This window comes from Sceloporus undulatus, chromosome 5 (genome assembly GCF_019175285.1).
Source record: "Sceloporus undulatus isolate JIND9_A2432 ecotype Alabama chromosome 5, SceUnd_v1.1, whole genome shotgun sequence".
In the NCBI taxonomy this organism is placed as follows: domain Eukaryota; kingdom Metazoa; phylum Chordata; class Lepidosauria; order Squamata; family Phrynosomatidae; genus Sceloporus; species Sceloporus undulatus.
Window position 1 is genome coordinate 177725205 of NC_056526.1, and position 12807 is coordinate 177738011.

A 12807-nucleotide genomic window follows, 5' to 3' on the forward strand; every position below is an offset into this window, starting at 1 on the left:
GTCTGAAGGCCAATCTTGGCTGGTTGGGAACTTGAACATTTGTGCTTTATACTGCAACATGTTGTAGATTCTGTTTGTCAAAGAACAGATGTATAGCTACTTGGGCAAGGATCTTTTGCCCTCCCCCAACATAAATCAGGTTTCTCTTTCAATCTGTAGAAACCATAACTCCTCCCTCTTAGATCCATAGGGGTGGGAAGGCTACCTTGAAGGTTCATTTACAGAAAGATGCTTTGAAACAGTGGTTCTCAACCTTTGGCCTTCCAAATACTTTGGACTTCCAGCATCCCTAAGCGTAGGCTAAACTGGCTGAGGCTGTTGCTATTGTTGGGAGTAGAAATTGAAAAAACCTGAAGTGGCAAAGTTTCAAGAACTATTCCTTTGTAAGATTCTCTTTCTTTCTTTCTTTCTTTCTTTTTTTCTTTTCCACCTCTCTTTATAAATCAAGTTGTCTAAAAGCTGGATTAAAAAGCTGGACTTTATTGGTATACAACATCACCACAGCATCAGTTAGTACAGCGCATACTGTATGTTATAGATACTGTTCCTATTTTTTCATTACATGTTTAGCCAAAGAAAATTGATACAATAAAACATATATTCAGCCCTATATCTAAATAATGTGCCATTACATTCTCAGATTTATTCTCTGGAAGTTCCTGTGAAAGAACAGTAGCTTAAACTGAATTGCTGTCCACTCAATCAATTGCTGAATGAGAAGTCAGCAGTTTGGAAACAGTGTCATGTCAATGTAGCTGTTCTAGCTGGGGCTGGCAATTGGTTAAGATACCATACTTTTTGTGGTTTCTTTAGTATTTTATAGCACTATCCTTTACATTTCAGCTCTATCTCATGGGCCATGATAGAAAGGAAATGTGTAGTTGTTAACTGCCTTCAAGTCAATTTTGACTTATAGCAACCCTATGAATGGGAGACCTCCAAGTCAATCTGTCATCAGTCGCCCTGATAAGGTCTTGCAGATTCAGGGCTGTGTTTTCCTTGATTGAGTCTATGCATCGAAAATGCAGTCTTCCCCTTTTCCTACTGCCTTCCACCTTACCAAGCATTATTGTCTTTTCTAGTGAGTCATGTCTTCTCATGATGTATCCAAAGTACGACAATCTCAGTTTAGTCATCTTGGCTTCTAGGGATAATTGAAATACTTAGCCCTAAGTTTAATTGTAAGTTGCAGCTACAGTAGACCCACTCAATCAGTGGGGACTTGGTAAGTCATCATACCTTCCAACATTTCATAGGTGGAAAACTGGGACACTGAGGCCAAGCAACATCAAACTGTGGTCAAGATGACAAAAGTTATTAATGGGGAAAAACACACAAGCTAGAAACAAGGAGAAATTATGGTGTTAGTGACATGGACAGGCATAAGTCCAGATAACTGCTGCATATATCTTTTTTCTGGTTGTTAGAATCATAGAATCATAGAGTTGGAAGAGACAGCAAGGGCCATCCAGTCCAACCCCCTGCCATGCAGGAAATCCAAATCAAAGTATCCCTGACGGCCATCCAGCCTCTGTTTAAAGACATCCAAGGAGGGAGATTCCACTACACTTAGAGGAAGGAGTGTGTTCCACTGTCGGACAGCCCAGCAATGATCAGCCCCCAAGACACACTTTTCATGGGGTCCCTTCTGTATGGCTTAGTGGCCACTGGAGAGTGGGGAGCATCAAAGAGATATCATGGCTATGGCTATTATAGCCAGACATAAAATGAGGAAGACATTCTTTGGAACCTCTGACAGCCTGTCCTTGCCATTATATAAAGAATGCAAAGCTGAAAATATTTGTGATCCACTTCAACTCAATTCTAAGTCTTAGGCTGAGATCCTATAAATAATTACCTGGGAGTAAGCCCCACTGCTCAATTTGGTAAAACTTACATTTAAGCAGACATACATGAGTGCACTGTAAGTCTGACCATACACCAACAATGTTACTTCTTAATTATGGTCTGGGTACATTGTTTTTCAATTTACTCTCACCCCCCATTTAAGCATTGCTTCTGTGTTCCTGAGAATGTTCTTGAGAACTGGACTTTTGGTTTTCCATTTGGCTCTGATCATCACTTTCATTGCTTTCAAGAGAAAGGCCTTCTTCAGCACTCTCAGCTGACTGGTAACTATCAGCCTGGTCATTCTGATAGTCTTCATATGACCGGCGACTATCCTGCAAACTGTTTTCATCACTCTCAGATGACTGGCTGCTATCACTTTTGTAGCCTCTTTTAACAGATGGGTGCATTCTATCACGTTGGCTGCTCTTTCTTCGCAAGGTGCCTGAATACCCATGGTACTGCTTAGCTATCTTGCTTCCATATGATCCAGTATTAACCTTAGCTGTCTCTTTGATTGGCTTTGTAACTTTCTTGACACTTTTCACAGAGGTTGAAGAATGCTCCCGACTTTTAAGGCTGCTATGCTTTGGACTATTAAAAGGATGTTGAACATTGTTATGAGACCCATGAGATAAAGACGGTGCACTTTTGAACCGAATAGACTTTTGACTCTGATGGCTTGCCTTTCTATCAGAAGAATATATACTACTCTGCCTGATATCTGCAGCAGCTGCAGGAGCTTTATTGTAACTTGTATTCATTTTTATAATGCCCTCTTCTAATTTAACATCAAATCCTATTTTGCCTTTTTCATGGGTCTCTCGATCACCCAATGAGCTTTCATGACCCTTCCTGTTAATTTTATTATGACTGCCAACTTCTTTTCGATGAGGTTTGGACAGTTCAAAATCTTCTTTAAGAGTACTTGACTTTCTGCGAGTGCTACGAACTCTACTAACCCCTTTTGTGCCTTCCTGTGTACTATGGGGACCTGATATTTGGCTTCCAGAAATTCTTCCATGAAAAGTCATGTCACCTTTAGGATGTGATTGAGCAATTTCAAATCCATCCAGGATGATTTCACTGTGGTTTATTTTATCTGTCTTAGTGAAAATGGGATCCTCCAGTTCACTGTTAAACTTTTCTGTGGCACCAATATAATCATCATCCTTTTTAGGCATTTTGGAAATGCTAACTGCTTCCATATGGCTCTTAGACTGCCCCTTAAAGATATCCTCTCTTGCTTCATCTTTTTTAGTTAATTTGACTTGATCAGTTACATCCACACGGCTAATAATTATATCACCTCTCACTTTCTCTCTTTTGTGTGATTTGGCAACTCCAGATTGGTCCTTCTCATTCTGTTTCCTAACTACCATAGTCGCTTCATATTCACCTTCCACATGTTCTGTAGTATTGTGAGTACCTTTTTCATCAGCTCTTTTAATTTCATCAGTGTCTGAAATGCTGGTGTACTTGCTTTGATTTCTGTGTTCTGCTTTTCCTGGAATATTCCTCGCAAGGTTGCCTTGTCCACTGAGATGACTATTTAATGTAGCAGTTACATGACCCTCTTTGCCTAACAAATTTATGTAACTACCCCCTTCTTTTCCATCTGACTTCTTAATGGTGGGAGTAGTTTTGCCTTTCAAAGAAACCTTTGAATAATCTTTGCTCTGTGGATCTTTCATTTTCTTAGGAATATAATGGTCAGAGTTGGTTTCCTGGAATACACTAGAAAGAGAAAGATCATTGCCTTTCACTCCAATTTTGATGTAGCCATGTTTGGATGGCTTAGTACTAGTGGATATCCCAGATTTGCCATCTTTATCCTTCCTCTCAGATTTAACACTGTCAGTGCCCCTTGTGATGTGTTGGTCTTTGCCTTGTTCATGAGGCTCCTTGCTAACAATGAGGCCATGATGTGTATCACCTTTCCCCGGCAAACCTTCATCCCCACTTCCATCTATGTCAGTGGTGGTAACTTCTGTGTCAATTTCATTTCTTCCTTTGTCTACAATGACCTTTAAGTGATGCTGGTGGAGATCCCAATTTTGAGGGTTTCCATGATGTTCATTCAAACTCTGGCGGCCTTCAGATGTTGTTCTGTCCTCAGGCTTTCTTTCATTCACCTTTCCTTTTTGCCCCTTTCTTGTCTCTTGTGCATGGTCAATGAGCTTGTCAGTAGGCTTGCTTGGTTTACTTTCCTGCCCATCAGTGGCACTGGAAATGTTCTTTGTGTTTTCTTCTTTCTAAATTGCATTTGTAAAAGAAAATGATTAATTTGACAGGAGAGTGTCATTACTTGGTAGGAGCATTTAACAAGACAAATATATATTCCAATAGCCAAGCTAATGGAATGAGGAAAAGGCTAGTTTTAATTGCTTCCATTGTTAAAATTCAGTCTGTTCCGCCATCTTTTGCTCACTTACTTTATACAGATAATCTAGCAAATGTCTCTGGCCGCCTGTTGAATTTCAATGTTTTTCCTATTTTCCTCTGAATCAAAAGACTTAATGTACAGCAGTTATTTTGATTTATAAGATTAGAAAAACATTCTGCTCATTGTGGACTATCAAAGTATTACTTAAAATGTTCAGGATTATTCTCCTTTTATTAAAACCTTCCTGTATACTTCTTCTGCTCCTTTATTATTTCCTGTTGAGTATGGTAACAGAATTGCTAATAAATAGCACCTTGAATAGTATGTTACTCTTTAATGTTGTTTTTGGGGGGTTCGGCAGCAGGATATGAGGACACTTTATTTCTCTAATTATTATTTCTGTTCATTGATATAGCAAAAAATAAAATAAAATAAAAACAAGTGGGAAGTAACTGAAAACAATGAAAAGGACAGGAATTAAGTAGGAAGCTTTTAATTAACATTGTAGGGACTTTTTTCGAATGGGACCTTTTTATGAGTAAATATTAGAATCTAGATAGAGTCAGATACATCCTATTTTAACTATGCAGCATACAGATACTATTTTACTTCCACTGTTGGATCTTTACAAAAAAGCAAGACCCTAAAAATACTAAAAGATTCTAAACAATGCATGGACTTCAGATATCAGTGGGAATACTGAAAGCAGTGGATGTATCTTGGGAGGCGTTTAGTGCCTTGAGTGCTACTATGTTAAGAGGAAAGGTGGGAATATATATTATTCTAATCAATAAAAATAATAAACACTGAATTAGAATGTGCTCATTGTGCTGTCATCAACCCCCTCTTGTGTTTATCTCTCTTTCTCCTTCTTTGTTCATTATTTTTATAATGCGAAGAAGCCACTGGGAAGTTGATCTTTCCATGTGTTTTCACTAAGAATGTTTTGAGGCAATGGGGAGTCATATGGTAGCTGCTTAAAAGCTATCCATATAATGCCTGAAAACAAATCTACAGATATCTATGCTTATATATCTATAGATAATTAAACCCACAGTTTATGCAAGTGGCCACTTAGATTTGGGCTGCCATGGCACATCTTAAGTTTGACCCTATTGGGGGCATGCATCATCTGAACACCATGCCCCCAGAGCAGCCTGGTGCTTTTATCCCATCTGTTTCAGGCCTTAGACATCTATCAGATTAAATCGAATGGGAGTACTGACCTGCACTATGATACCAGATAGTAAAGAGAATTTTAAAACATGCATATACAATATTATGGTTAACATTTCAGTGGTGTTTCCGTGGTCCACTCATGACAAGTGCTGATGGACAACTGATAAGAAAAATAGTATCTGGGGAAGAGGAAATATGGAATGGACTATCTTGAAGGACAGCTTGGAGGGGTTGGCTGACTGGCAGTTTCGATAGAAGCACTTATACAGCAACATTATGTTGCAATTGTCACTTGCACATGTGAATAGCAAGAACAAGATGGCTTTTGCAACAAAATCAATGTCTCCCACTGGGCCATGAATTACAATCTCATATTGTGTCATTAGGAAGAAGAAGATACTGAATAAAAACTATCAGGAAATGTAGGGGCAGGTATGCAGTTTATGATACAAAAAATAGGTTTCCGGTCCCATGTTGCTGCTATCATCATGACCATGATCTGTTGGCTAGTGATGTATTTGAAACAAGGCAAACTCCCAGTGTAGTTTGGGCAAAAATCACCCAGCTACAGACAAAAACAATGTGCACAGCAGAATATAAAAACTACCCCTCCCCTAGCTATTGGTATTGGCAGTGCACTGACCACTTTTCACACTTAAAAGAAATAATCACAGACAGTTGATTTGTCAAAAGTTCCTGGAGGCTTTTATCTTCAGTTAAAATATATATACAATACAATATAGCATATATACATCTCTCTGACTTATAATCAGCTTCAAAGTCTGCTTAACAGCTCCACACACACACAGCAATTGACCACACACTGCTGCTTCAGTCATGGAGATTTTCAGACCAGCGCTGGTAAAATGCAGCTAAATCACTGCTAAAAGGTTTAGGAAGCATGCATGTGAAAGCCTGGCACCCTTCCTAAACGTCAGGGAATCATCAGCTCCCCTCCAGCATCCTTGAATAATTCTGGGAGAGGCAATTTCCTCTGAATGCATGGAAGTTTATCCAGTGTCCTCCCATGCCTTCTGAAATTTGGAAAATGCTCTGAGACTATTTTTGGTTGGGGCTGTGGCAAGAATAATTTCTTGCAAGTGCTGGAATTGACAAGGGCAAGTACAGTGGTACCCCGGGATACGAAAGCACCGCGTTACGAAATTTCCGGGATATGAAAAAAATCAATAGGAAAAAACTGTTCCGGGATACGAAGGTTTTTTCGGGTTACGAAAATTTTTTTGGTGCTTTTCGGCGCTTTTTCGCACGAAATCGCGGCTTTTTAGCGCTAGTGGCTATGGCTTTTTCGGGTTGCGAAATCTTTCGGGTTACGAACGCCGCGGCGGAACGAATTATTTTCGTAACCCGGGGTACCACTGTAATTTATTGAGTAAAATAACATAACCTGCTCAGGGCTTGAAAACTATAGCCTTTTAGATTATAACACCCACAATCCACTGGCCAGTGTTCATGCTGGCTGGGGGATTCTAAAAGAGGTAGTCCCCAAATGGCTCTGATCCTAGTATGTTATGTCTCATTGCTACAGAAACCAAAACAAAAGAAAAAGAAAAACAATAAATAAGGGACATGAGTGAAAATATAATGTTACCTCAATCTGTGTTTGATTGTTTGGCACTGAAGATGAGTACACATAATTAAATATGTAGAACCCATGCTTGGAATGACGGCCTTTGACCATTATCTGAGGAGGCAAAAAATACATGCAGCAATAAAAGTCTTTTTAGGTACTTGGTTATTAGGCTTAATTCTTCAATTAGAAAAGAAATAGATAAATTTCACCAAAGCCAGGATTTATGTCGAAGGCTTTCATGGCCGGCAACCATAGTTTTTTGTGGGTTTTTTGGGCTATGTGGCCATGTTCTCAAAGAGTTTCTTCCCGACATTTCACCAGCATCCATGGCTGGCATCTTCCCAGGCAAACATTCTCTGAAGATGGCAGCCACAGATGCTGGTGAAACGTCAGAAAGAAACTCTGCTAGAACATGGCCACATAGCCCAAAAAACCCACAAAAAACTAAGGACAGTTGTGGTTTGAGCATTGGACTATGACTCTGAAGACCAGGGTTTGAATCCCCACTCAGCCATGGAAACCCACTGAGTGACCTTGGGCAAGTCACAAACTCCCAGCCTCAGAGGAAGGCAATGGCAATACCACCTTTGAACAAATCATGTTAAGAAAACCCCATTACAGGTTCACCTTAGGGTTGTCATAAGTTGGAGGTACAAAACAACAAGAACAAGAACAACCGAGCAAAAGTTATTAACGAGGAGGAAATGCAACCTACTATTTAAAGCAGAGAAACCCAGGAATTTCTGTACTGAATTTATGAGCCTGTAAAAAATTAAAAACCCAAATGTGTTGACTGGTCAGGATTCCACCTCCTGCAGAGTTAATTGTGTACAGACTATGAAGATTAGTGCACTCTCTTTAAACTGATTTATCCAAAACAGGATAAAGTTGAATTGAAATTTAAAAGTGGGTGTTATTGCACCCAGTTGGGGGCCAGGTGAGTGCAACCCATCTGCAGCCTGGAGCCCAGCTGCACTTATCCAGAGGCTTTTGAAAAACAGGAGCTCCTTTTAAATTTCTATTTGACTTTATCACGTCTGGGATAAGTCAGCTTAAAGAGAGTGCGCTAATCTCCTACTTTTGCACTGAATTCAGTTTGAAGCCATTGAAGCAAGGCAGGGGGAAGGTGGAAAGTGGGAGGAGAAGAGAGAAACCAAGACATTTAAAAAATGGCTGAGAAGATGGGACAGGAGAGGATTAACTGGGACAGTTGTAATGTTCACACAAATGTTCCTTTCCCTCCCCCTGCTGAATTTCCTTCTGACTTCATTACTTATGCTGGTTCATTGCTGTCACTCAGAAGCCCCTGACATTACCCAAATCCTGAAAAAGAAGCAATAAAGAGGCCAAAAATGCTGTAAAATAGTGGCCGGATGTGATACTGCATCATTTCTTGTGGGCCTGGGAGTGGCTGTACACAAGAACATGGGCTAAATTTGCCTTCCAGCCCCCAGAATTCCCAATCCTTGCTTTAGAATGTAACATTTGTTTCTCTCTCTCTATATATATTAACAGACCCTAAAGGCACCAGATCCCATCTGATCTTGGAAGCTAAGGAGGGTTAAGTTTGTACTTGGATGGGAAATGACCAACCAATACCAGGTGCTGTAGGCTATATTTTAGAGTAAGGAATGGGAAAACACACCTCTGAGTATTCCTCATCAAATAAAACCTTATGAAATTCATGGGATCACCATAAGTTGACATGCAACATTAAGGCATATACACACTCTGCACAATCATGCCTCTGGAAATTGTTGCAACCACCAGAGGGCATGCTTGATCTTCCTTCCAGATCCCACCAACCTTAGCCTGCTTCAGAAAAATAAGCCATTGTGGCACTTTAAAATGTGAACAGTTTGTAAAATTTATACCCTGTATATCTACAATTGATCTATTATTCTTTGATGTCATACAGCACTTTTTATTTTTCCTTTCTAATGTGGGAGTATTTTTAAAGTAGTCATTTAAAAGAATTTTCCCATTCACCTTCCATAACGTTGAGGACATTGAATTCAGATGAAAATATATGAGTTTCTACAAGCTGTTGCTGATCTTCTTACTATTATTCCATTTATTTCTTCCCACTCATTTCTTTAAAGAATAATGAATCCTGAAGAGGTGTATTATTATTACATACCCTTCAACTGGTTTAAATTGGCTGGGATGGTCCTAGTTAATTGTCTGTCGTTCCACATTCTCTCAGAGGAAGGCAATGACAAACCTCCTCTGAACAAAGCATGTCAAGAAGATTCCATGACAAGATTGCCTTAGTGTCACCATATGTCTGACTTGAAGGCACACAACAACATCCCAGTTTTCCAGGTCCTTTTTTAATTGTCCCCATTTCTTTCTCCTCCTCATGCTTTGTCCCTGGCTTATTCCAGTTGCTGCAAAGTGAGTTCAAAGTGCAGAAGTAGCTTGTCTTCCATTAACATTGCTTGGCCACAGCCATCCCAATTGTCATCTGTGAAATGTTGGTGAGCATACTGTTCCAAACAGAAGTCCATCCCAACTGTGGGCATTCTGCACAGGGTTACTCCACTTTAAATGTAATGTCATTCTGTAAAAATGCACTCTAAGTAAATTATAAAGCAAAATATAAAACACAGTAATAAATGCACTATCCTAGAAAGCATTTTAAATGTTGTGTTCAAACTAATTGAAAACTGACAAATTGTTAAACATTTCAGCATCCCTCACCTGCACCACATCAGCCAAAACGTGATCATACAGGAAGCCCTGGGATCACTTCCTTTATGCCTACAAAGTTGGTAAGATGGAGACATAGAAGGAAGCTGGTTCCACAGACTCAAGACTTCATGATGGAAAAATAAATCCCCCACCCTGTTCTGATAATGGAAATTTAGATTTGTTAATGAAATTGATTAGAAAAACAAATCTTTTAAAAATTTAGAGTGGGAATGTGAGATTTATTCTCATCGATCTGTACAAACATAGCATTTCCCAACTAATAGAAACTGAAAGTCATCATTTTTGACCAGAATATTTGTCCAATTTACCTGGTGTTCTCCCACACATTTCTGCTTTGCTTTCCTGTAATGAGGTTGAAGCTCCTGGAGGAAAATGGGAGGGGAAATAGAACGTCAAAAATGAATTATTCATTTCTGAATTTGTTTACTTCCTATGTTCTGTTACAAGGATGGCTACCATGCTTTGGATGGAGGTTGGGACTCTTGGGTTTAACTTGACAATACCCAACTCTCATCTTGCTCTTCATACTGATCTATATACACCATCTGTCTTCAGCGACCAGACACAGTTCCTTCTAATTTCTTCTACCAGTTTGGATTTTGAGAAGATGTTGAAATGAAGAGAATGCTGGGAAATGTGAGAGATAGTAGTGGATCTTCATAGCAGAGTAAAGAACCTGAGAAGCTAGAAATTGAACAACAACATGTTGTTATTTCCACCCGCACACAGCGCCCAGTAGAGGGAAGAAATGAACATAGGCCCTACATAGATCAGCAAGGAACGCCAGCTTGAGGACAGAGTGGGGGCATGGTGACTATATGCTGCCCACCCCCATGTCGGCATCATGCTGTGCATCCCACTGCATGACGGACAGTGTCACGCCATATCTTTGGCACAGTGTGTAGATGCACTGCATCAAAGAGCTGCGGAAGAACCGCTGTGGCAGCTATGGCGCCCTTTTTGCGGCACAAGAAGAAGCTTCTTTTTGTGGCTTCTTTTAGTGCCACGGACCTGCTGGCTATCCCCAGCTCCTTAGTCTTCTTTGTGAAACTTATAAAGTGACTTTACTTACAAAAGATATGTATAATCAAACACATGGTCTAATGGAAGAAAGAGAGAGAAGAGGAAAAATGGCTGCAGGTTAAAAGTGATGCAGAAAGAGAGTGAATTTTCTTGGCATCGTTCTACCACTGTTTAGCTATTACTAAATAGGTGCAAATCAAAACATTCAGTCACAACCACAATTCAAGTCTACTGAGTTAGGAAGGAGAAGTAAATGAACGTCATAGTGCTTCAGTTTTCTTCCCCCAGGAGACACTTTTAAAAGTGTGCCTTTTGTTGAATGAATTTTTTTCAGCTAGACAAAAGATGGGGTTATACAACCATCTCCCGCATGAAGAGAATTGAAGTGCTACAGCATCATGCAGTAAGGCACAGAGAAAGCCACTACTCTCCAGCTCTGTTTCCATTTTCCTTTCTTGTGTCATAGGACTGTGAGAGATTTGTCCATCCAGACTGGGAGTATTAGGTATTTAGCTCTTAAAAGTCTGAACTGTGGTTTCAATCATCTTAGCTTTGAATGAAGGTTGTTGCCACATCTTCCCCTTCCCACCCACAGAATCATCATCATTAATGTCAGACAAGTAAAACTTGATCTTCCCCACGTGGGGATCACTGAACTTACTGAATTTGGCTGGTGGAAATAAGAAGAAACATGTCTCCTTAATTTTTTGATGAATTTACCAAAATCTGCAAATAAAATGCAGTATTTAGTATGTAAAAATCCTGAATTATTATTATTTTTAAGAGACCAAAGAGAAATAGAAACTGACAGATTTTCCACATTTTTACTCACAGTAAGTCTTATTGGGTTTAGTGGGGCTTACTCCCCACTGTGTGTGTGTAGAGGTTTATAGTGGAAAGGTGGTAATTAATACTCACTGACTCAGCCCAGACTAGGCTACAGAGACACAAGTACAGGAGAGCAGCTTTCATCTTCAAAGTCGTCTATGGATAGAGCAATAGAATGACAGAAATGTTATTTAGGCTACAATGTTGATGATCATAGTCTACACAGCATCATTGTTTTTCCTACTTAAATATCATAAACAAATCACTTCTTCCTTTGAGAATCAGATGAAAAGATGAAAGGATAATTCAGTATGCCTAATATTAATGTGCAAGACATGGGGTCCACTCCAATACGTGTTTGTTTATGACATCATTGTTCACCACTGTCTTTTACAGAGGGATACACAGTTTCTTCTCACTTTTTATCCTCACAACACCACTCTGAGATGGATAGCTTGACAAATAGTGGTTGCCCAAAGAACTCCTGGATTCGTCGTTACAATTGTCATCTCAAGTGGATGCGATGGCCAGGAGTGCTTGGTATCAACTTCGGTGGACACGCCAACTGCGTCCCTACCTGGACCAAAAGGACCTTGAAGCAGTGGTACATGCACTGCTAATCTCTCGTCTTGATTTTTGTAATGTTCTCTACATTGGGCTACCCTTGTACCAGGTTCGGAAGCTTCAGTTGGTTCAAAATGCAGCAGCCAGATTGGTCACTGGTTTGTTCAGGTTTGACCACATAACACCTGTTTTAAAATCTCTTCACTGGCTGCAGATTAGCTTCCGGGCACAATACAAGGTGTTGGTTATTACCTTTAAAGCCCGACATGGCTTGGGCCCTACACAATCCGCCCCGCACTCTCAGAATAACTGATAAGAATGTGCTAGAACACTAATCAACCAGACTTATATCAAACTCTCAGAAAGCCTTTACTGCAACTGCTCCGAAATTGTGGAATGGCCTTCCAGAAGAGATCCGTATCATAACCTCCTTGGAGGCATTTAAGCAGGCACTTAAGACAGATCTCTTCCAGCGAGCTTACCCACCTGACCTTATGTAAGAAACACCCTCTGACTACTGCATTGCCACTATCTGAAGAGTTAGTTTTTAGGATTAATTTATTAATTTTATTGATGTGTTTTTATATTATTTTAAGTATTTATGTATGTATTTTAGTGGACTGTAATCCCACCTCGAACCATCTGGGAGAGGTGGGAAAACATAAATAAACTA

At 39.8% G+C, this 12807-nt stretch overlaps 1 protein-coding gene across 1 annotated transcript in view; it reads right to left on the bottom strand.

The window, feature by feature from the left end:
* Positions 1–477: 477 nt before the first annotated feature.
* Positions 478–12807, bottom strand: part of MEPE (matrix extracellular phosphoglycoprotein) — a 15355-nt gene continuing 3025 nt past the window's right edge. Inside the window, exons 2-5 of the mRNA XM_042469453.1 lie at positions 11661–11726; positions 10028–10081; positions 7023–7115; positions 478–4103 (exon numbers count right to left, since the gene is read on the bottom strand). Coding sequence (XP_042325387.1) covers positions 2007–4103; positions 7023–7115; positions 10028–10081; positions 11661–11714 — 2298 coding nt within the window. The 5' untranslated portion in view covers positions 11715–11726 and the 3' untranslated portion in view covers positions 478–2006. The remainder of the gene's footprint in view (positions 4104–7022; positions 7116–10027; positions 10082–11660; positions 11727–12807) is intronic.